Consider the following 22,587-nt stretch of genomic DNA (forward strand, 5'->3'; position numbering starts at 1 on the left):
TTCCTGAGGACCCGGGGGTGGGGTGGGGAGGTGGGGGGGTGGGGGGGTAGGGGGGTGGGGGGTGGGGAGGGGTTGTGGGCGGGGAGCCACTAGAGCAGGCCTGCCAATCACTGCCTTTGGTATCTGAATACTCAGACCTGCCCCTGGAGATTAGAGTTTGGACTGGATTTCACTGCAGTCGGGATAGATTGGGCTTCAGGCCTTGACAGTTGTTCTGTCAAGTGGGAGAGGGGCAGGGAGGGTTCAGGAACCGCATACTAGTAGACACTGCCCCCTGTGCACTGGTGTCTGAAAGTGAAGTCCACTCTGAAGCCTGACTGCACAGCTTCCAAGGCTAGAACAGAAAACACACCCACGACTGGTGCTAAGTGAAGGGACACAATGGAGAGTTAGGCCTGGTTCCAGGAGGCAGAACTTTTCAGTGCTTTTTAGAGCTTCCTACCAGCTTCCTGTCAGGAGTCCTATGCTTGTTCCTGTTCTATTGTTAGGAACAGAGATGGAGGTTTTCCTAGAGGAGGTGAGGTGGCACATTTAGGATCTCACTAACTGTGAGTTTTGTTGCTGGCCATCTCTCAGCTGGGCCACGCCATCCACCTGCTCCTGGAATACACAGAGACAAGCTATGAAGAGAAGAGATAAGCCACGGGTGACGGTAATAACTCCGTTTTTCTTCCCCAACTCTGTCCACTGGTGCCCAATGGCTTCTGCCTGGTTCCCTGTGTCTCAGCTCTGTGGCTGTCCTCCAGGAGAACCCAGAGTGTATCCCTTCTAGAAACCTCCTTGAGGGTGCAGCTTTGTTTTCCAATACACAATCCTGGGAGTGTTGGCTTCCTCTCAGCTTGTAATTGTGTGGGGTTTGCCTAGTGCTTGCCCATACCTTTTGTAAACCTTGGTCATGTGGGGCCTACAGCCTTTGAAAGAGTTTTCACTTGTGAAACCTTAGAATGTGAGACTGCATGGGTCAGTTTACAGATTCCCTACCTCAGGGAGGCTTGCCCTGATGTTTTGGGAGGATCCCAGGGGAAAGGATACAGGGGGAGATAATACTTTTACATTATTTTGTCCACTACAGATCCTAATGATGACTGAAGACAATGGCTGAGTGATAAATTCAAGCTGGGCCTGGACTTCCCCAATGTAGGCACAGGGAAGGGGAGGTCTGGGGAGGGCATGGCGTCCTCACCTCATCTCCTTGCCTGGTTGAGGGGATTTGGGATCAGAGCTTCAGCTCTCCTGCTCCCACTCCTGGTGGCTGCACGGTGTCCTGTGATGGGCTGTGTCCCTGCTCTTCATGTCCTTGCTCTTCCACTGAGTGGACAGCATGTCCATAGAGGGCTCACCATGGCAGGCCCTGAGTGTCAGGCCCTGTGTTTGTTCTTACCCAGGGAAGGAATGTTGGGCACTCATATCCTATCTGACTGTCCCTGTTTGTCTGTCCAGCTGCCCAGTGGGGCTGGCTGAAGGGAAGGGGATATAAGCCATCCATCCTCTTGGCTTGGCTGGGGTAGGATGCTTACAGTGAGTCTGTGCTGTGTGCTGCAGGTGGAGAGGCAGAAGAGGGGAGGGTTTGTGTGGACACTGTGGAGAACCAGGTTATGGACACCCGCATGCAGATGGGCACACTCTGCTACAGCCCTGATTTTGTGAGTCCCCACTGTATGGCATAGACTGGGTTTGCAGGAGGAGTTAAGGGCTTGTGTTCACACCCACACTTGGCCTGCTTGGTATTTGAACTCACCCGTTCTGATTCTCCAAGGTTTCCTATTCAACCAACGCATTCACCCTCTTAACCCCTAAGCCTTATTAATAAACACTGTGTACCACTGCCCAGAAATACTTAGTATTAGTGTGACAGCTATGGTTGGGCATTTAGTTCCTATGTAATAACTTTTTTTTTTTGTATTCAGAATGCTCTCCACCTTTGAACTTGACCACAGCTGTGTGCCATCTTACCTAGCTAGTCTGTCATCATCTACCTGCTCTTGGAGCAGCACAGATTCAAATCAGAAGAAAATAAATCTAATATATCCAGAAAACTACCCAACAGCTTTTCCAGAGCTGAATCCCTGGTAGAAGCAATCCTCAAGGCCTCTCTCTCCAACAGGCAGCTCTAAATCAGCCTGAGGACCTTTGTCCTCAACCATGGTTCAACTTTGCTCATGCTGCTCAAATATTGACCCTGTTCTTATGTCATCCCTTAGAAATAATTTGGTCTCTTCTCTTGAGACTGTTAACTACTTTGCTTTTCTGGTTTCCCTGGACTTCCAGGTACAGAACCTGTAATACAACATGCCTGGTTTGGATGTTGGTGGTGACAGATCCAGGCTCAGTGTGGCATTCTCATCTAACATTAGTTTGGTGTTTCCATCTTGACCTGGGACTGAACTCTGCTATTGAGTAGGGTCTGATTGACAAGACAATGATGCACTACAGAGAAGCCTGCACACTGGTACAGGCCCAGTGTTAGAGAAGAGGCTACTCTTCCGAATTGCCCTATGAGGTCAGCCTTTCTCCAGCGATCTGTCCAAGGGTTGTGACAACTGTTTTCTACCTCAGGAAAAACAGTAGACAAAGATCTCAAAGGCTATCCCAGATCAGTTGAAGCTCTACTCTGAGTTCCTGAGCGAGCGGCCATGGTTTGCAGGGGACATGGTAAAGGGTAACTGGTCAGGAGAAAGACCTACAATTCTTGCTTCTTGCAGATCATCTTTGCGGATTTCCTCCTCTATGATGTCCTTGAACCCAAGTGCCTGGATGTTCCCAAACCTGAACACATTCCCAAACCTGGAGGACTTTGTAGCCCACTTTGAGGTGATGCCCTGATCTTCCTTCCTCTTGGATGTCCTTCCCTTCCCCATTTCCAGGATGTTTTCCTAGTCCTGAGGGTTAAAAAAAGAATAACAAGGAACTATTGAGCGCTGGCTTTCTGCCACGACCTGTGACCAGTCTCTTAGATCTGTGGAGTCAATGTATCATTGCAACAGCTACAACCTGGATAGAGTTAGGTGTCCCCCACTGGACTGATAAGGAATCTGTGTTTGGGAAGGGCACTTGCTCAAGGTCCTAGCTCCAGCAGAGACTGTATTGGGCTCCTAACTGCCTCTGGCTCCTGAAGGCAGCTGACTTAGACCAACATGTTGTTCTTCAGTGACAGGGTCCTAAATGGGAGAAGACCAGGAGAGGAGAAAGATGGAAGATAGAGAAGGTAAAGTCTAGGGTTGGGAGGTCTTGCACAAGCTGTGCCTTATGCCAAGGGACCTTATTAAGATGTATAGCATCATATATGCTATTTCTGGGGGAGAAATGGGAAAGAAGTCAGCTGAAAGCTATCAAGCAGTGCTGGACAAATGGAATGAGGACTATCTCAAGAAGATTATAATAGAAGCACACAGTGGCCTTGGGACTGATAACATATTCTTGTTCAGTGATAAGAGCTGGGTTCCCAGGATCTGAAGCCACAGAATTCCCACAGCCCTGGCCCCAGGAATTTTTGGCTCTGTCAAACATGTTTTTGGTCTTAAAGAAAGAGCTGTGTCCCTTCTCCATACACCAGAGCTCCAGAGAATCGATGCCTTGAATCAGGCCAGCTCAACAAACAGTGTAACATGAAAAATGAAAGACCCAGAGACTGATATTGGGGTTCAAACTTAAAGTTGAATATCAGAAAAGCAAAGCAGTTGGCCACTAGCTTCTTACCTCTACCTCAGGCTGAATGGGCTGATCCTTTCTCCATGAGCTCTCTCTAAGCTTCAGACTGTAATCTCTCCTCAGCATGGCTAGAGAATGAATGTGTCATACTGACTACTTGCTTCTATCTTTTGTACCCTCTAGTCCTGGGATTAAAGGTGTGTGCTATAATTCTCTTTTCTACTGATTCAATCTTGTGTAGATCTGGGTGGACTTGAACTCACAGAGATCAGTCTACCTCTTAATCCCAAGTCCTAGGATTAAGTGTGTCTGCTATACTGTCAGTGTTCAGGAAACCGAGACTTGCCTTTTTCCTCTCTCTCTCTCTCTCTCTCTCTCTCTCTCTCTCTCTCTCTCTCTCTCTTTCTCTCTCTGTCTGTCTCTCTCTCCCCCTGAGATGCTTCTGTCACTGCTAGGAATTAGAGCTTGGAAAATGATCATGGCTCCCCTAGAAGGCATAGAATGAGGTGCAGAAGATTTCCTATGTGGGACTCCTGACCCAGAGGACAGCTCTCACCTAAGCATTTCAGAGGCTGCAGCTGCCTCTGAGTGACTGAGGAAGGGCAGGTCGATTTTCCTGGGCCCAATTCTAACACTATGTGAGCGGAGGTGCTCTGGGCATTTTGTGTCAGCTCACCCACAAAGAGCTGGGCTCATTGGAGAAGCATCTTTTGGCAGTGGCAGATCCTGGATTCTGGCCTCTGTCAAGCACTTCCTACCGTCTAGGAACAGGTTGGAGGATGCCCTGCTGGGCATTGTGTTTCTGCCACGTTCCAGCTGCTGCCTACCACAGCAGTGAGTGAATAAGCACTTGTGGGCAGGATGCGAGGGTCACTGTGAAATAAGTGATTAATTAAAAGGTGAAGCTAGTAAGATAAGAGATTGTTTCCTTTATTCACTTAAGAGAAGTATTGATTAATCTGATAAGGTCAAAATCTTTTAATGCAGCCTCTATTAAACATTGACTCACAAAGCAGACAGACTAAAGGGTAAACTGTGTGTCTCAGAGGGACATACTACGGCTTCTATGACAGGATTCTTCTTCTTTTTTTAGTTTTTGTTTGGTTTGGCTTTTGTTTTTTCTTTTACATTTGTTTTTTATTTGGGGGGGGGGTTGTTGCAAGGGCAGAGGGCGGATTCCAAAAGATGGAGAGATGGGTGGATTCCAAAAGATGGAGAGATAAGTGGGATTGCAAAGCATGGTGTGAAATCCACAGAGTCAATAAAAGTAAAACGGACAGACAAACAAAAGACTAACTCATACACAGATGAAATAACAGGAAAAAGGGAAGCTAAAGGGAATGTGATAAAAGTTAAGTAAGTAGACACAAATATTAAATGAGAGAGAGAGAGAGAGAGAGAGAGAGAGAGAGTATGTGTGTGTACGTGTGTGCCCATGTGTGCATATGGAAATCAGAGGTTGACAATTTGGGATGTCTTCTTCAACCACTCTCCACCTTACCTTTCTTTCTTTCCTTCTTTCTTTCTTTCTTTTTTTTTTTTTTTTTTTTTTTTTTTTTTTTTGAGACTTTGTCTTATATTGAGCCTGAAATTCACTGATTTGACTAAATTGCTTAGCAAACCCCAGGATTCATCCTGCCTCTACCTCTGGGCACTAAATCAACAGGTTCACACTTCCTAGCCTGGCTTTCCCACAGGTGCTGGGAATCAGACAAAGATGGCTGAGCATGCGCATTATGCAAGTACATCACTGGGCCATCTCTCCAGTCCCTTCTGGTCTTTTCTGATTCCTCCGCTGGATATCATTCTGTAGAAGTCATAGATGCCACACAGTGAATGGTTTTGGTTCTGGACATGTCCCATTGAACATTTCCCACACACCGTGACTGCAACAAAGAAGACCAAACAACTCAAACTCGGGCAAAGGACTTAAGTGTACTTTTCTTTTTCTTGAAAAGACAAGCAAGTGTTAGCTGGGTGTCGGTGCACATGCCCTTAATCCCAGCACTGGGGAGGCAGAGGCAGTGGATCTCTGTGAGTTCGAGCCTGGCAGAGCTAGTTCCAGGACAGGCTCCAAAGCACTACAGAGAACCCCTGTCTCAAACAAACAAACAAACAAAAAACAAAACGTCTATAAGCACTTGAAAAAGTTGTTCAAAATTAGAGAAATGTAAAACAAAAATACACATCTGATTGGTCACCGTCAGTAAACTACAGATAGTGATTGTATTGTATGGAGTAATTGGAACATTTTTTCTTTGTCTCTGGGAATGCTACAGTTACTATGGAAATTAAGTTGTTCCTCATAAAATAAGTGATAGAATTACTTATGATGTACCAATTCCCTTTCTAAGTATATACTCTTAAAGTAATTCAAGGTTCCTATCTATATGGTGCACATATAATATGTATGCACATATAATGGATAATATGTATACATCACATATAGTGGCTTTTTTTATAGACATAATTTCTCTATTTAGCTCTCAAACTGGCCCAGAATTATTTATGTAGTCCAGGCTGGCCAAGACTTGAAATCTTCTCCCCTTAGCTTCCTGAGTCCTTAGGATTTCAGTGTATGTCACTGTGGTCAGTTAAATGTGTGTTTGCATATCCATGTTCAGTGAAGTATTGTTCCGGTGAGTAAAATATGAATGAAACCCGTGAACCCATTTAGAAATGAATGTGAAAAGAAAATGCAGTGTAGAAACACAGAAGAATGACTTTTAGTGTTAAAGAGGAGGACTGCTTTGACACATGATAAAACTTAGATGAAACTCGAGCCATTAAAACTGGTTTAAAAGCAACAGCAACAGCAACACACCACTGCAAACATTTTACAGTTCTGAGTATATTAGTTACTTTCCCTATCATTCTGACAAAATAGCAGGCAGGATACAACTTAAGGGCAAAAGGATTGATTTAGGTCAACGCTTCAGACAGTTTGGCCCGCAGTCCCTTGGCCCCACGGGCTTAGGCGGAATACCACGGTGGCCAGGACATGAGGTAGAGGCTGTTTTTCACTTCTTGTTGGGTAAGAGGAAGAGGGTATGACAGGAGGGTGTGACAGGATGAACATCTTCAAGGAACTGTTCCCAGGCTCCTTCCCTTGCAGCTTCGTCTCCTGTTCTAAACGTCTACCACTTCACGAGATAGTTCACCTACTCCTCAAGTGTGCGGAACATGACCCTGTGTGTACTTCCACATTGCACTATAACACGTGAGGGGCACAAAGTCCCGGAGATGTTGGTCTCTGGAGGGTGGAGGGGAGGGCAGCTGCTTGCACCTCCCGTTCACGAAAGGAAAGGAGTCACAGAACGGTGACAGTGCCAGCATTAACACAGGTGGCGACCGATACTGAACTAACACAACGACAAATGTGAAGTTATAGAATTTACCACAGGAAATATGGCAAGTACATAACAAAGAAAACGGAGAGCGACGGGTAGGTTGCTGCACGGTCTCTGCCCCAAATTCACATGTCCCCATCAAAAAAGCCACATGCTACATTAGATTTGGAATTTTAAGTGTGATTATTAAAGAAAAGAATCAAGAGTAACTTCATAGTCTAAGGATAAAGTAAATAAGGTGAATGCAAATGAAAAGATCTCTGAGCACTGTGTTCACAGTTAGAAGAGATAAAAATATCCACTTGAAGGTCTCAGCCCGAAGCCGCCTAAGACAGTTCTGCAGACACAGGCAACAAAATGTGACTTGCTGTGGCTAGACTCCAGTGGGCTCCCTCCATTCAGTGTACCTCTTGCTCCTTAGGATGGAGGAGGGGAACCGGCTTTCTTAAAAACAAACAAAAGAAAAACTGCATCAGAGTTGGCTTGGTCAGTCTGTCATCACTTACTATTTGCTATACTTTGTCTCGTTTTCCCCGATTTTCTTATTTCCCTGGTGTCAGTGCAGTAGGATTCAGCTCATAGAGAGAGGCAACCTAGAAGACAGTTCATCTCCTGGGGAGTGTCCAGGAAACTGAGCATCTCTACTCCGTAGGGTCTTTCAGGATCTCAGCCTCCTTCTTTAGGGAATGTTCTCCTTGTTCGCTTTTCAGGTTCAAGAGAAAGGGCACTGAGTCGAGTTGACCTTTGGCAAGAGTTTTCAAAGGCAGCATGATGCAGTAAGGGTCTGGAGAAAGAAGTTTCAGGCTCTTCTAGGGAGAACAGAGCCTGTTCCTTTAAGGTCCCTGTTGGGGGGGAGTGAAGAGGAAGGGCTGTATCTCAAGGAACTGGGTCCAAGGTCAGCTGATATCACCTAACTGGATTCCGTTTCTTATATTTCTGGCATAAACAAGTGCTTGAAAGTCTGAAGGACATTTCTGGACAAGGGTTTCTTGAAGAACGAAGGGCCTAGTTAGTACGTGATAGGACAGTGGTCCTGTCTTACATGCAGTCCTCTGTTTAGGGCTTTGCTACCCGGAGGGGCCCTTTACCAGGGAGGGAATGACTAACTCCCTGCCTATGTGCTTTGACACTCCCGACACTCCTGTCTGTAGAAGTACCTGTATCTCAGTTATGAGAGAGGGGGGAGGGAGGGAGAGAGAGAGAGAGAGAGAGAGAGAGAGAGAGAGAGAGAGAGAGAGAGAGAGAGAGCAGGCCAAGGCAGAAGTTCCCAACATGCAGATGGGACACAGAGAGGCAGCTGTCACAGTCAATCATGTCTTATTGGTGAGGTGCAGGCACAGGACACCTACAATGTTGGCAACCTGTGTGAGAGGGGCTGGTTGCAAGTTGTGGGGTGGGGAGGCAGGGGTGGTCAGAGGCCATCGCTTGAACTAACCATAGTGTCAGTCATTGTGTGGGTTACGTGTGGAGAGAGGACATTTTGAAGAACCGTGCTATTAGTATTTCCAGTCAGATGGCAGAACCTGTTTAGCCCAGCCTTTTCTAATCATCTCACGCCCCCTGCTGGATCATTCACACAGACCCTATGTCTCCTCTGAACTTGAAACTACTCACATCCAGTTCAGCCCACTCAGCATCCTACTGCACTGAGTGAATGCTATTATTCACCAATGTTAGAACAGAGTCAATTCTCCCCAGAGTGGACCTTCAGCTCCCAAAGAGTAGAGTCTGTGTCTGGAATTCTCCACCTCTGCCCGTGGCTTATGCCACAGCTTTGCTCCAGCTGGTTCAGTCGGTGAGAAGTGGCTCAGGATGAAGAAGGCTGGACATGGAACCTTTGACTCTACCACTGCTCACCTGTTGCCTGATGCTCCCTGTTCAGATTCATTAATGAGCTTTCTAAAAGAGAGCCTTTGGGAAGCCAGAGGACCTCTGCTTCTCAGCCTTAATTACTCCCCAACTTCACAGAAATAGTCAAATATTTACTTGTTCCTCTGCCTCCCCAGTGAGCTAATTTTTGACTTCATGACCCTGAGCCCCCTGAGTTGTATATACGTGTTCCTGTCATGTGCACACATGTATGCAGAGGTGCAAAGTTGACATGTGGTGTCTTCATCAACACCTTCCTATGTGAGTTTTGAGGCTGCTCTCTCACAAATCCTAGAGACTGCTGAATCAGGTAGACAGCATCAGGAAACCTGCTGGAAACTTTTGTCTCTGCCTCCCTAGCATTGGGGTTTATAAGTGTCTGCCACCATGACAAACTTTTTCATATGGGTTATTCCATTGACTGGAAAATATAAATGAGGCCATTCCCCTGCCCCTAGAATATGTTTTTAAATTCATTTTAAATTCTGTTTTTAAAAATCATTTATGTTGACAGACATTGGTGGTGCACTCCTTTAATTCCAGCACTCAGGAGGCAGAGGCAGGAGGATCTCTATGAGTTCGAGGCCAGCCTGATCTACAGAGCTAATTCCTGGACAGGCTCCAAAGCAATGCAGAGAAACCCAATCTTGCAAAACAAAAAACAAAACAAAACAACAAAAACCCAAACAAACAAAAAAAAATCACTGATGCTAAGAACCTGAAAAAAGGAGGCTTGGCTCTCAGGTAACATTGGTGGATTTTGTCTTTGAGTTTTAACCAGAGGTGCCACAATTACTTGAAAGACATTTGAGCTACCCTCTTGAATGCAAACGCACATGAGGCAGAGCATGAGCTCAGGCTGAAGCCAGTGAGCTGGGCAGCTGAGAGTTTGATGCTTAGGTACTTGTATCCTCTGCAGAGCCCTTCAAGGTCCTCTCTGGACAGAATCCTGTTGTCCCTTAGAATCAGGGGAGGCGTCTGGTTCTTCCTGGCCACTGTTCTGTTAAGTTCAGGGTTCTATCCATAGTGGTGGGAACCTTTCAATTTCACAAGCCCTCTGTCTCTGATTCTTGGATTTAGCTCACAGATATGGCCAAAGTACTCATTCACTTATATAGTCCCTAGCTTGATGACCAAAGGGAGGGTCCAGGTGGTGATTGAACGAGATGACCCCTACAGGCTCATATGTTTGAGTCCTTGGTCCCAGTCACTGAAACCGGTTGGGAAGGGTTAGGAGGTGTGGCCTTGCTGGAGGAGGTGTGTCACTGGGAGCCGGCTTTGAGATTTCAAAAGCTCCTACCATTCCTATTAGCTCTCTCTCTGCCTCCTGCTTTTGATCAGATGTAAGCTGTCAGCTACTGCTCCAGCACCATGCCTGGCTGTCTGCATTCCTGCTGCCATGCCCCTCACCACGACGGCCATGGACTCTCCCTCTGAAACGGTAAACTCTCATTAAATGCTCTCCTATAAATTTCTGTCTCAGGGTTTACATTACTGTAAAGAGACACAATGACCACAACATTATGGGGCTTGGGGGGGGGGCTCGCTTACAGTTTCAGAGGCTCAGTCCATCTTCATCATGGCGGGCAGCATAGCCTCGTGCGGGTAGATGTGGTTCTGGAGTTGAGAGTGCTACATCTTGATGACTCAGGGGCAACAGAAAGTCGACTGATGATCAAATTGAGTGGAGCTTGAGAAAAGAGACCTCGAAGCCCACCCCCCACAGTGACACACTTCGTCCAACAAGGCCACACCCCCTAATAGGGCCACTCCCTTTGGGGGACATTTTCTTTCAAACCATCACAGTTGCCTTGGTCATGGTGTTTGTCACAGCAATAGGAAAGTAACTCAGACAGCCCCCAATCTCCCCACCTCACACACACCACCACCACCAAAAAAAGACACAGAACCGGTTGCTCTCCTGTTTGGCCCCGTTCGGGGTCGATCCCATTTCACTGCTGTATGCCTCCAGGTTGTGTAGACAATAGAGCCTGGAGTTTGTTAGACTGGCAGAGTCCTTTCTTCCAGTAACGGGTACAGGAATAGACTCTCGGGTTAAGAGAATGCCTTTTTATCCATACTCTGAGGTCTGAGCCTCCCTGAGAGACAATTCCCACAGTCTAGGTGTGAAAAACCATCTACAAGGAAAGGACTTGTGTGTGTGTGTGTGTGTGTGTGTGTGTGTGTGTGTGTGTGTGTGTGTGTGTGTGTGAGAACAGGTCATAGCTGGCCTGTCTTCAGGGTTACCGCTAACTTCCTGAGGATCCAGCAGGGGGCAGACGGGAGCAGGCCTGCCAATCATTGCCTTTGGTATCTGAAAACTCAGCCCCGCCTCCGGATTATGGCCCCTGGGTTTGGATTGGCTTTGACTCCCACATTCATGCCGGGTTGGGCTCTATGGTTGGGGACGGAAGAGGGTGGTGGCTCATTTAGGAGCGGGGGGGGGGGGGGGGGCGGGGGGGGGCGGAGCAGCTCCGGAGCTGCTCAGACTCCATGCTGTGCACCGCTTCTGCCCGAGGCCTCTTGTAGACTGGCCTGACTGCACTCTCCAAGGCTGGGACAGAAATCATGCCCGTGACTCTGGGTTATTGGGATATCCGTGGAGTGAGTGAAAGGCTGGGTCCCCAGGTGGGAAGAGCCCAGGGTCAGAACACAAAGGAAGATTCCCAACAGGTTTCTTGAGCCCTGTCTCTGTCAGAACCACCCTGCCCAGTCTCTCTTCACTTCTTGTTGCCCTCCCTCTCACCCACCTCTCTTCTTAGTAGAAGGTGGGGAGACTTTCCTAGAGGAGGTGAAGTCACACATCTAGGATCTCACTAACTGTGACTTTTGTTACCGGCCATTTCTCTCAGCTGGGCCACGCCATCCGCCTGCTCCTGGAATACACAGAGACAAGCTATGAAGAGAAGAGATACACCATGGGCGACGGTAATGACACCCTTTTTCAGTCAGATTCTTCCCCAGAGGCTTCTGCCTGGTTCCCTGGTTCTCAGCTCTTTGGCTCTCCTCCAGTTGAACCCAGAGCAAATACCTTCTAGAAACCTCTTTTAGGGTGCATCTTTCTTTTTCAACGCAGAACCTTGGTTGTGGTATGCTGGCCTTTTTCTGGCTGTAACTGGCTGAGGTTCGCCCAGTACTGGCCTAGTGCTTCTGTAAGCCTTAGTCATGGAAGGCCTACAGCAATTAAGGCACTATTCTAGTGCACGGCTTTGGGATAGAAGATTTACTGGGTCACACCTTATATTCCCTGCACAAGGGGTCATGCCCTCGACTCTTAGGGAGGTTTGGGGAAAGGAGGCTTAGACCCAGGCAATCTCTTTTCACACCATCTTATCTACAGCTCCTGATTATGACCGGAGCCAGTGGCTGAATGAGAAGTTCAAGCTGGGCCTGGACTTCCCCAATGTAGGCACAGGGAAGGGGAGGTCTGGGGAGGGCATGGCGTCCTCACCTCATCTCCTCGCCTGGCTGAGGGGGTTTGGGATCAGAGCTTCAGCTCTCCTGCTCCCATTCCTGGTGGCTGCACGGTGTCCTGTGATGGGCTGTGTCCCAGCTCTTCATGGCATCTGTTCGAGCTCTCCTATTCAGTGTGTTCGTAGGGGGCTCACTGTGCCAGGCACTCTGAGTGCCAAGCCCTGTTCTTATCAGGGCAGGGATGCACAGACCCTTCAACACATCTGACTATCCCTACTTGTCCATCCAGCTGCCCTACTTAATTGATGGGCCCCACAAGGTCACCCAGAGCAACGCCATCCTGCGCTACCTTGGCCGCAAGCACAACCTGTGTGAGTGGGGCTGGCTGCAGTGGGGTGTGGTGATCACCTCCCTGGGATTGGCTGGGGTGGGATGCTGAGGATGAGTCTCTGCCGTGTGTGCTGCAGGTGGGGAGACAGAGGAGGAGAGGATTCGTGTGGACATTGTGGAGAAACAGGTTATGGACACCCGCATTCAGATGGGCACACTCTGTTACAGCCCTGACTTTGTGAGTCCCTTCTGTATGGCATAGACCCGCTTTGTAGGAAGCATTAATGCTTGTGTTCATACCCACATTTGTCATCTGGAATTTGAACCTACCCATACTGATTTGCCAAGTTTTCCTATCCTACCAACATGTTGAGTTCCCAGTTCATCCCCATTTTGTCGATAAACACCATGTATCAATTCCAAATTCTGAAGTACTGTCACCACACCAATGGTCGGGAATTCATTTCCCGTGTAGTAAATTCATATGTTCAGTTCCCTTCAACTTTGACCTTGACCACTACCATGTGCCACCTTGTCCAGTTCACATACCAACTACTATTCCTGGGGTTCACAGATGAAAGCCAGAGAGAAAGAAGTCCTGGGTGTTCAGAAGCACACCCAACAGCTTTCCCAGAGCTGAGTCCTCAGTAGGAGCAAAACTGAGGTCCTCGTGCTAAAAGGCAGCTTGTGCTCAGCTGGAGGACCACTGTCCCTTTCAATACCTGACACTGTTCAAATATATTCACCCTATTCCCATACTGATGGGATATTTGTTCTTGTGCCATTGCTTAGAAATCACTTCATCTCTTCTCTTGAAATTGTTAAGTACTTTGCTTTTCTGCTTCTATTGGATCTCTGGGTCGAGAAGTCCTAGGTTAGAGGTCAATTGTGACAGATTCAGGGACAGTGTGGCATTCCCATCTAACTTTCAATCACTCCTGAGAGATGAAGCTAGCAGATAGGAGTCTAACCATGAAAACAGAGAGGTATCAAATGGTGCAGGCCCAGTATTAGGAAGGTGCCTGCTCCTTTGCCCAGCCCCGTGAGGCTATACTTTCTCCCTTGGGGCCTGTATGAGGGTTGTGACACCTGTTTTCTGCTTCAGGAGAAACGGAAGCCAGAGTTCTTGAAGGGCCTCCCAGATCACTTGAAGCTCTACTCAGAGTTCCTGGGCAAGCGGGCATGGTTTGCAGGGGACAAGGTAAAGGATAACCAGTGGAGAGGGGGGGACTGCCATTCTTCCCAGACAACCAGATCCCATCCCACTGACCATTGCTTCCTGCAGGTCACCTTTGCAGATTTCCTCGTCTATGATGTCCTTGACCAGCACCAAATGTTTGAGCCCAAGTGCCTGGATGCATTTCCAAACCTGAAGGACTTTGTAGCCCGCTTTGAGGTGATGCTCTGATCCTCCTTCCTCTTGGATGCCCTCCCCTTCCCCCTTTCCAGGATGCTTCTCCAGTCCTGAGGGTTAAAAGAAAAATAACAAGGAACTATTGAGCACTGGCTTTCTGCCAGGATCTGTGATCAGTCTCTTAGATCTGTGGAGTCAATGTATCATTGCAACAGCTGACAACCTGGATAGTTAGATGTCCCACTGGACTGATAAGGAATTTGGGATTGTGGAAGGCTCAAGGTCCTAGCTCCAGCAGAGACTGTTCTGGGCTCCTGACTGCCGTTGGCTTCTAAAGGCACCATTCAGTGTCTCTCTGATTTGTGCAAAAAGGAAAGTCAGGCCTTTGTACAGCCTGAGTTTCCTGCCCAGGACCTGTGGTATGCAGAACATGTGAAGAATGTTTTTGTTCCTGCAACCATTAGGCTGAGACCAAGGCAGACTGAAGAGCAGAACCAAAGCATCCTCAGTGGTCAAACCTGATCTGCAGTCAATAGTGTCCATGACTAGGAAAGCCTGGCGATCCTGGGCGGTTCCCGGGGAGGAGTTCTGTTGGTGGGTGTGCTCTTGCATCCCTCTCCTCCTTCATATCTCATGACCCTCTATGAAGTGAAGTCATACTTTATTTTTATTCAGTTTCTTTGGAATTTTCTTCTGTGTGGGGCACAGGGTCAGACCCAGCAGGATATTCTGGAACTGAGTACAATTGAAAGCAGTAGGCACAGCAGAGATGCATGTGGCATTAAATATTTGCCTGGCCCTCATCTCACAGTTAAACATAGCAGAACTCTCTGATTTGAAAAGAATAAGACCCATTTTTTTTCTTCCAGATTTGCATATTGGAGCCATTAGTATAGCAACAGATCTAGGCCTGAAAGCCGAGTTTCTGCTTCTTCACTCTCCATCAAGGGATGTATTTGATTTTTAGTTAGTTCTCATCAGCTCTGGTTCTAGAGTGGAGTGGCCTTGGTAGTATACAAGAGCTGGCTTGCCCAGGGATGGGAGAGTTTGTGGAGTCCAGAAGCCCTTGTTCTGGACACAGATGGGTGTGGCTTGTTGGGAGCTGATATCTCTGGCTCTGTTGGTCTTTAGAAATGATCTGCACACTCTTTGCTGAGGTGCCCTGTAACACACTCCACTGCTTCAGAGTAGAGGCGGTGTTGGTTTGGGGCTTCGAGTGGAGAAGTTTCAGGTGGACAGTTGGAGCTGGTGGCTCCTTGCTTTGCCTCTCACCCTCTCCACTCATATTCAGGGTTTTCTGAGTCACTGGGTGGGACCTGAGCTCTCTTCTAAGCCATGCATGCAAGTTCTCAGCCCTTTGGGTTTTCTGGGTCCTGGCTTCTTTTTCCCTAGGCATGTCAATGCAGCCAGGAGTAACAATGCTCCCTGTGGGAGGCAGGAGGGGTGTGCACAGAGAGCAGAGTGGCAGCCACAGAGCTGGCCTGCCCTCCTAGCCATGGGAGAATGAGGAAGTTCCCTAACCTCTGGGTACCTCAGCATCCCTGCCGAATGGTGATGGTGGGCCTGATAATGCACGGTGTTTGTGTGAATTTTCTACATCTGGATTTTAAAGTCTCTTGGATGTTCCTAGAGTGAGTTTGCAGAGCTGAGGTCCTGCTTTCTCATTCCCACTCACAGGGCCTGAAGAAAATCTCTGCCTACATGAAGACCAACCGCTTCCTCCCAAGCCCTGTGTACTTAAAACAGGCCACGTGGGGTAACAAGTAGGACCCTGCACTGCTGGTACTGGTAGGGAAGACCTGTCAGTGCCCCCAGCATCCTGGACACTGACTAGGCTGCAACTAGCTTCCAGTAACTTCTTTCCCTCCCATTTCCCCCTCCGTCTTTTCATACCCTTTCCCCTGTTTTTCACTCAAGCCTCCTTCTTGGCAAAGTCCCTTTCTTCCCTTGTTTCTGTCATGTTTCTTCTCAGACAACCTCACTGTGCTTTGAGCAACTCATTTGATGCCTTTACCCACCCCCCACTGTTGCGGAAAGATCTATACTGCCTGGAATGCAGGCTCGGTCTCCAGAGTGGGATAGCCCAGCCTCGATTGATCTCCAGTAAAGTATGAGCCACACTTGCTTTGTGTCCTGTCTTATTTCCTACGATTCGGAGGAGTGACTGCATCGATGTGCAGACTTTGTTCTGTTATCCATAAGGACAGTTAGGTGATGGGAATGGGGGTGGGGGTGGGTGAGGGGATGGGGTGGTGGGGAGGGCTCTCAATCAGGCAGGAAGTAAGATCATGCACAGGGGTGGGAAATATGGTTAATCTGTTAAAAAAGCACTTCCTGTTCTTGCATATAACCTGGATTTGGTTCACAATGGTGGCTCACAATAACCTGTAAGCCCAGCTCCAGGGAATCTGATGGCGTCTGCTTGGACTCTCACATACACTTGGCACACATGAACTTAAGTGAGCAGACACACATAAATACATTAATGAGTCTTTTTAAAAGAGAGAGTCACAATGTCCCCTGATAGTGCTCACCTGGGATTCATAATCCTGCCATGTGTAATACCTCCATTGGCCATGTGCACCTGTGAGCCTGGCATCTGAGAGGTTCTGGGCTGGTAGGCAAAGGGTGAGCAGGCTCCAGGTTCAGTCTCTGGCTTCACCTGGAAGTCATCTCTCTCTCCAAGATGCTTTGCTGTAAATATTCCCTACTGTTGGTGATTGTGTTGTGGCGTCTTCATCAAGCCCAGTCATTCGCTCATTGATCCTGGCCTTGTTGCTATGTCAGACAGTGTCTGGCATGTTGTTAATGTTCGGGAAATTGTGAAGATTTGCTTTTAGAGACTCTTGTCCCAGTGTTTGGAGGAAGAGCTCTGGAAACTACCACAGGATGAGGTACAGAAGTTTTTCCATATGGAGCTGCTGGAGTCCAACACAGAGGCTCACTCTCACAGGAACACTTTAGAGGCTACACCTGACCTTGAACAGCTGGAGATGGGCAAGTCTACTTTTCCAGGCACTAGAACAGCAGTGTATGACTAGAGGCGCTGTCAGGTCACCCACCAAGGAGCTGGGCTCATTGGAGAAGCATCTTCTGGCAGTGACAGATCCTGGATTCTGGCCTCTGTCAAGCACTTCCTACCGTCTAGGAACAGGTTGGAGGACGCCCTGCTGGGCATTGTCCTTCTGCCACGTTCCAGCTGCTGCCTGCCACAGCAGTGAAGAAATAAGCACCCGTAGGCAGGATGCGAGGGTCACTGTGAAATAAGTGATTAATTAGAAGGTGAAGCTAGTAAGATAAGAGATTATTTCCTTTATTCACTTAAGAGAAGTATTGATTAATCTGATAAGGTAAAAATCCTTTAAGCCAGCCTTTATTAAAGCACCAACTTAAACACAGATGCAACAACATCAGGAAAAAGATGTTAATGGAAGTATATAAAAGTTAAGAAGACAGAAATATTAAACCAGAGTAATATTGTTATCATTCTGAATCAGAATGGTCGATAGTTCCTGGCCTGGCGTGCGCATGTGTGTGTGTGTGTGTGTGTGTGTGTGTGCACGCCTGTATGTGGAGGTCAGTGGTTGATATCAGGTCTCTTTCTCAAGCTACATTTTCCTCACTTGTTGAGACAAGATCTCTCACTGAACCTGGTACTCACTGGCTTGGGTAAGCTGTCTACAGAGTAAGCCCAGAGAGTGTCTGTCTCCCCAGCCTGGGGATTATAAGTTTATATCACAGCAGCACTTGACTTGACCTGTACAAAGGACTGAATTCATGCACAGACCTTGTACTTGAATGGCATACAAGTACTTTGTAGACTGAGTCATCTCCCTATCCTCCCAAGTTCTTTTTTAATACCTCTGCTGGATGTCAAACTCCACATAAGGAATTGGTGTACCTGTGTTCTATTGAACACACCTGCACACACAGGTTACTGCAACAAAGGGAAAGCCAAATAACTGAAACCCAGGAAAAATACTTGAATAGACATTTTTTCTAGAGTAGATGTACAATTGCCAATAAGAACATAAAAGTTGCTCAAAATCGCTAATTAGTAGAGAAACATAAAATTAAACTGCATTGAAGATATGCCTCCCACACATCAGATTAGCTACTGTCAGGTAGTAGATGATGGCAGACTTGGTGATTATGTGGAGTAATTGGAAGGCTTGTGCCTTATTGCTAGGAGTATAAAATGCTACAGCTACTGTGGAAATTAGGCTGTTAGTAATTAGTTACTAAAAAATAATTACTATATGACATGCTAACTCCTTTTCTGGATATAGATTCAAAGTAATTTGAAGTTCATGAATACTCACACATATACATACATGTTATACGAGCATGTATATGTGTGTGTGTGGCCCCATGTGCTTAGGCAAAACATTATGATTATCAGAATGTATGGCAAAGACTGGTCTCACTTCTAGGTAGATAGAGGCTGAGGGTGTGAGATGAAGGGGCCCGAGACTACCTCTGCAAGGACCTGTCCCCAGTTCATCTTCTCTTATGGGGAAAATCCAGAGGATGGGGCAGCTCTGCTCCATGCAATCTCTCAGGGTCTCAGCCTCCCCTCATCCGTGGTCCCTCCATTCCCTAGGGTGCTCAAGAGAGAAGTGTTGAGTCAAATTGCCCCCAGGCCATACCTTATGAACACCCAAGGAAGGGAGGAAGCGTAGCATGGTGGGGTGTGAAGTATGGGCTTGTTCTTTGAAGGTTCCTGTGAGGACACTGGGAAGGGAGGGTGCCGGTTACAGGAGAAAATGGTTTCAAGGCCAGCTGATACCACCTAGCTAAACTAAGAGAGATTGTGTGTTTTTGTATTACTTGTTGAAAAGTCCCAAGGACATTTCTGGATAAGGTCTTCTGGAAGAATAAAGGGCCTAGTTAATTCGTGATAGGACATTTTGTAGTCCTCTGCTCAGGGATTTGGTATCTGGAAGGGCCTTTGGGGGAGGCAGGGACAAGCTCCCTGCCCGAGCTCTCTGTCCCACACACCAGTGCTTAGATGAAGTTACATTTCAAGTGGGAAGGAGAGAGAAAAAACAAGCCCAAATCCCATGGTTGAGGCACAGTTTGCTATGGCCAGTCACAAGATCACCTAAAACGGTGGCTTCTTGTGCTACATTGTGCCAAGAACAGCATGTGTAAATGGGGCTAGCTGCAGGTTGTGGGGAACAAGCTAGACATAGGTTCACAAGACAGACAGTATCCATGTTCCTTCTACAGAATACCTTTTTGATGTGTATCTCCAACTGGAGAAGCAGTGAGGCTCAAGGGATATAGTTGGTACATTGAGCAGACATGTAGGAGCCCAGTTGGAAGAATGTGTGTGTGTGTGTGTGTGTGTGTGTGTGTGTGCTGTATGCATGTACAGGGGCATGGGAGGACATCAGGGCTCCAGGCTCTTCTAGCACTTTCCAGTTCATTCCTTTGAGGAAGAATCTCTGTGTGAACCTAGTAGTTCAGTTCAGATGGGCATTTAGTCAACAAACTCCAGCCACACTCTTGTCTCTGCTCCTTAATGCTAGGCAAGAACATATGCCCAGCTTGTTACCTGGACATTGGGATCAGAACTCAGATCCTCATGATTGTGTAGCAATCATTCTTAACCATTGAACCATTTCTCCAGCCCCCTAGTTGGAAGATTTTAAAATAAAATCAAACAGGGAAGTTTCCTTCACTCTCAAGCTTTTCTCCCTTCCTTCTCTGGGTGCCTTATTTTGTATCTGAGAGATAAGGTTATGCACTTATTTTCATTGGTACTCAGTGGCCTTCTTTGTGTGAAGCACAGTAAGCCATGCAAGGATGACCCTCCATCCAGTGACTAAGTACAGCAGAGAGCGAGAGGCACGCAAGTGACATCACCTGACTATGGGCTGTCACAGTAGCCTTCACTTCATAGTCAATCATGGGTCCTCCAGAGTTCACTTGATATGTACAGAGATTTGGGTACTGGAGGACATCGACACAATAGGTTTGTGGTCTGGAGTTATTTCTCCATCATATATTCTGCCTTCTCAGATTCTCTTTGGCTCTGGCTCTGATATAGGAATAACCTTGGTGATTGTGCAAACGTTGGCATGGCTATGGAAGGGATGGACTGGAGAGCTGAGGGCTGCAGCCCAAGGCCTGCTGCACCTACCTCCTTGGTAACAGTCAGCTCTTGGTCTCTGAATACTGTAGGGATCATCTGAGCAGGCTCTCCTGGTAAGATGGAACAAAACACACCCAGTATCTCTTTGCATGGCCTCTGTAGCACGGCTGGATATGAGGTAACTTGGGGCAGACTGAGATCGGCCTGAGGTCCCACATGGAACAGGTTGGACCTCTACTTTCAGGAGCAATTAAGGCTGGCTCATCACCCCAAGCTGCCCCCTCCCAGTGCCCTTGTTCATTTCATCCAGCGTTTGCCAGGTCACTGGGTGAGGGCTGGGCTCTCTATTCTGCACTAGCCTGTTCTGGACCTCCTTGTGCTGTAACAGGTAGTTTCTGTGTAAACCATCCAGGACAAAGTCTGTGAAGACAGGGAGGAGGGGACTGGGCAGACAGTGCACAGAATAAGAGCCCTAGAGCCAAGCTGGCTCAGGCCCTGCCCCAGGGACCGGCTGTGTGAGTAGGAGGAAGCTACCTAACTCCTCTGTACCCGGGCTTTTGCTGCTAGCTGTTCATGGTTCAATAGATCATGCAGGATTATTAAGAGAGTTTTCTGACTCTCTAGTGTATAAGCCCCTAGTCTCCACTTCTTTATGGGAAATTGAAGAATTCATGTTTCAGAGAGCCTGGATTATCGAGTCCACAGGGACTAGAGTAGAGCTACACCAGGCCCCGTGGGGACACAGGTGTGCACTCCTGCTCTCACCTCAGTCACAGGGCCTGGAACACATCCCTGCCTGCCTGAAGGCCAGCCGCTTCTCCCAGACCTGTGCTCATAAACATGGCCACTAGATAAGGACGCTTGGGGCAGCAATTGGGCCCTCAACAGGACAGAAGGTGGCGGTGAAAAGCAATTTCTCCTTGTGATGTTGAGGGCCCTCGGTAGCAGCCATTCCCCTGGTACCCTGACACTACCTTCTCTTTCTTTCCTCCTCCTGACCTCCTCCTCCTGTTTGTTCCCTGATCCCCATCCCATTCTTGCCTTTGAATGGCTCAGCTCCTTCTTTTCCTTCAGCAAAGTGGCCTCCTGAAGTGACTGTCCTTGAGGCTGGCCTGCCTGTCCTGTCTACAGTGGCTGTGCTATGCTGAGCAGCCCGGGGCGCCCACCCCCATCCTCTCTAGTGGTCACCTGCAGCATGGCTGTGTCACCTGCCATATTCCCGTGCCTGGCCTATAGCGTTCCCAGTGAAGTCCCTGCATGTCCTGTGTGGTACCCATTAAGCTTGAGTCACACTTGTTTTGGCTGACACACTTATCAGCTTTCACCCATTGCGTCTAAGGACAGCCTGGTGACCCTAATAGCTTACAGGAATTCTAGAGGACTAAGAAGGGTACCCCCAGAGCAGGAGGCCTTGACAGGGTCTCTAGAATAGAAAGGGCACCCTCTGTGGCAGGAATCTTGTTTACACCACAGTGTTACTGAGATTTGCAAGTTAATAAAAATCAAGTCTAAAAATAAAAATCATCAGTGCCATGATTTCACAGACTAGGTCTCCTCTTCTTTCAGTTGTGTTTTTAACACAGTCAAATAAATCAAGATTGGAGTGAGTTGATGGTACATTCTGGGAGAGGCTAATTCATGACCAGCCTGGGTTACCCAGAGTTCCAAGGCAGCCTCTGAAGCCATCTAAAAAGGAAGAAGAAGAAACACAAGGCAAGGAACACTTGTTCCTCAGGAATTTGGGGCAAGGTTTTAAACCATTGGAAAGAGAAATGTGCTCCATCAATTGTCATAAATTACGGGTCCACATGAATGGTCAGGCTGGGAGTCGGCTCAACAGAGATGATTATAAATCACTGTTCCTTCTGGGTCTTACTCACCCCCAGGGTGATGGTGGAGACATAGAAAATGGGATCTTGGTTATCCGTTTTTGTATGCATGCTGGGGTGTAGGGAGGGTTGAGGTTGGGGGAGGGCATCTGAACAAGGGAGCAGCTAGGGAGGTAAGTGTGTACTTTTTAAATGAATTTTTATAAGTCTAATAATATATCAAATTAAGAAACAGAAAAGATAGATACATTTACCACATGATCCAGGACACACACACACACACACACACACACACACACACACACACACACACACACGTTGAAGTTAAGTTCCATGAGAAACACTTATCTTGCCTTGTGGCAGTGGTGCATGCCAAGTCCCAGCACTTGGGAGCCGAGGCAGGCGGATCTCTGTGAGTTTAAGGCCAGCCTGGTCTGCAGAGCGAGTTCCAGGACAGCCAGAGCTACACAGATAAAAACCCTGTCTCGAAAAATAAAATAAAAAAGAAAGACTTATCTTGCACACATGCCTGTATTTACATTATCATGTCTTCCGGTCCTTCATTGTTCATGTACTCACAATACAAGAGATAATTTTGCCCTCGGGACACATTTGTCAAGGGCCCAGGCCTTCTGAGTTGTCATCACTGGGCAGTGCTGCTGACATCTAGACTCCAGGGTAGAGAACAGCAGC

At 47.6% G+C, this 22,587-nt stretch overlaps 1 protein-coding gene across 1 annotated transcript; it reads left to right on the forward strand.

The window, feature by feature from the left end:
• Window positions 1-11,414: 11,414 nt before the first annotated feature.
• On the forward strand, window positions 11,415-16,085 carry LOC127216874 (glutathione S-transferase Mu 6). Its single transcript, XM_051177748.1, has 8 exons — window positions 11,415-11,471; window positions 11,720-11,795; window positions 12,208-12,272; window positions 12,571-12,652; window positions 12,749-12,849; window positions 13,717-13,812; window positions 13,897-14,007; window positions 15,643-16,085. Exons 1-8 carry the CDS (start codon window positions 11,436-11,438, stop codon window positions 15,730-15,732), a joined length of 657 nt encoding a protein of 218 aa, XP_051033705.1. The 5' UTR covers window positions 11,415-11,435; the 3' UTR covers window positions 15,733-16,085.
• Window positions 16,086-22,587: the final 6,502 nt, after the last annotated feature.

Source organism: Phodopus roborovskii, unplaced genomic scaffold, assembly GCF_943737965.1.
Source record: "Phodopus roborovskii unplaced genomic scaffold, PHOROB, whole genome shotgun sequence".
Classification (NCBI taxonomy): Eukaryota; Metazoa; Chordata; class Mammalia; order Rodentia; family Cricetidae; genus Phodopus; species Phodopus roborovskii.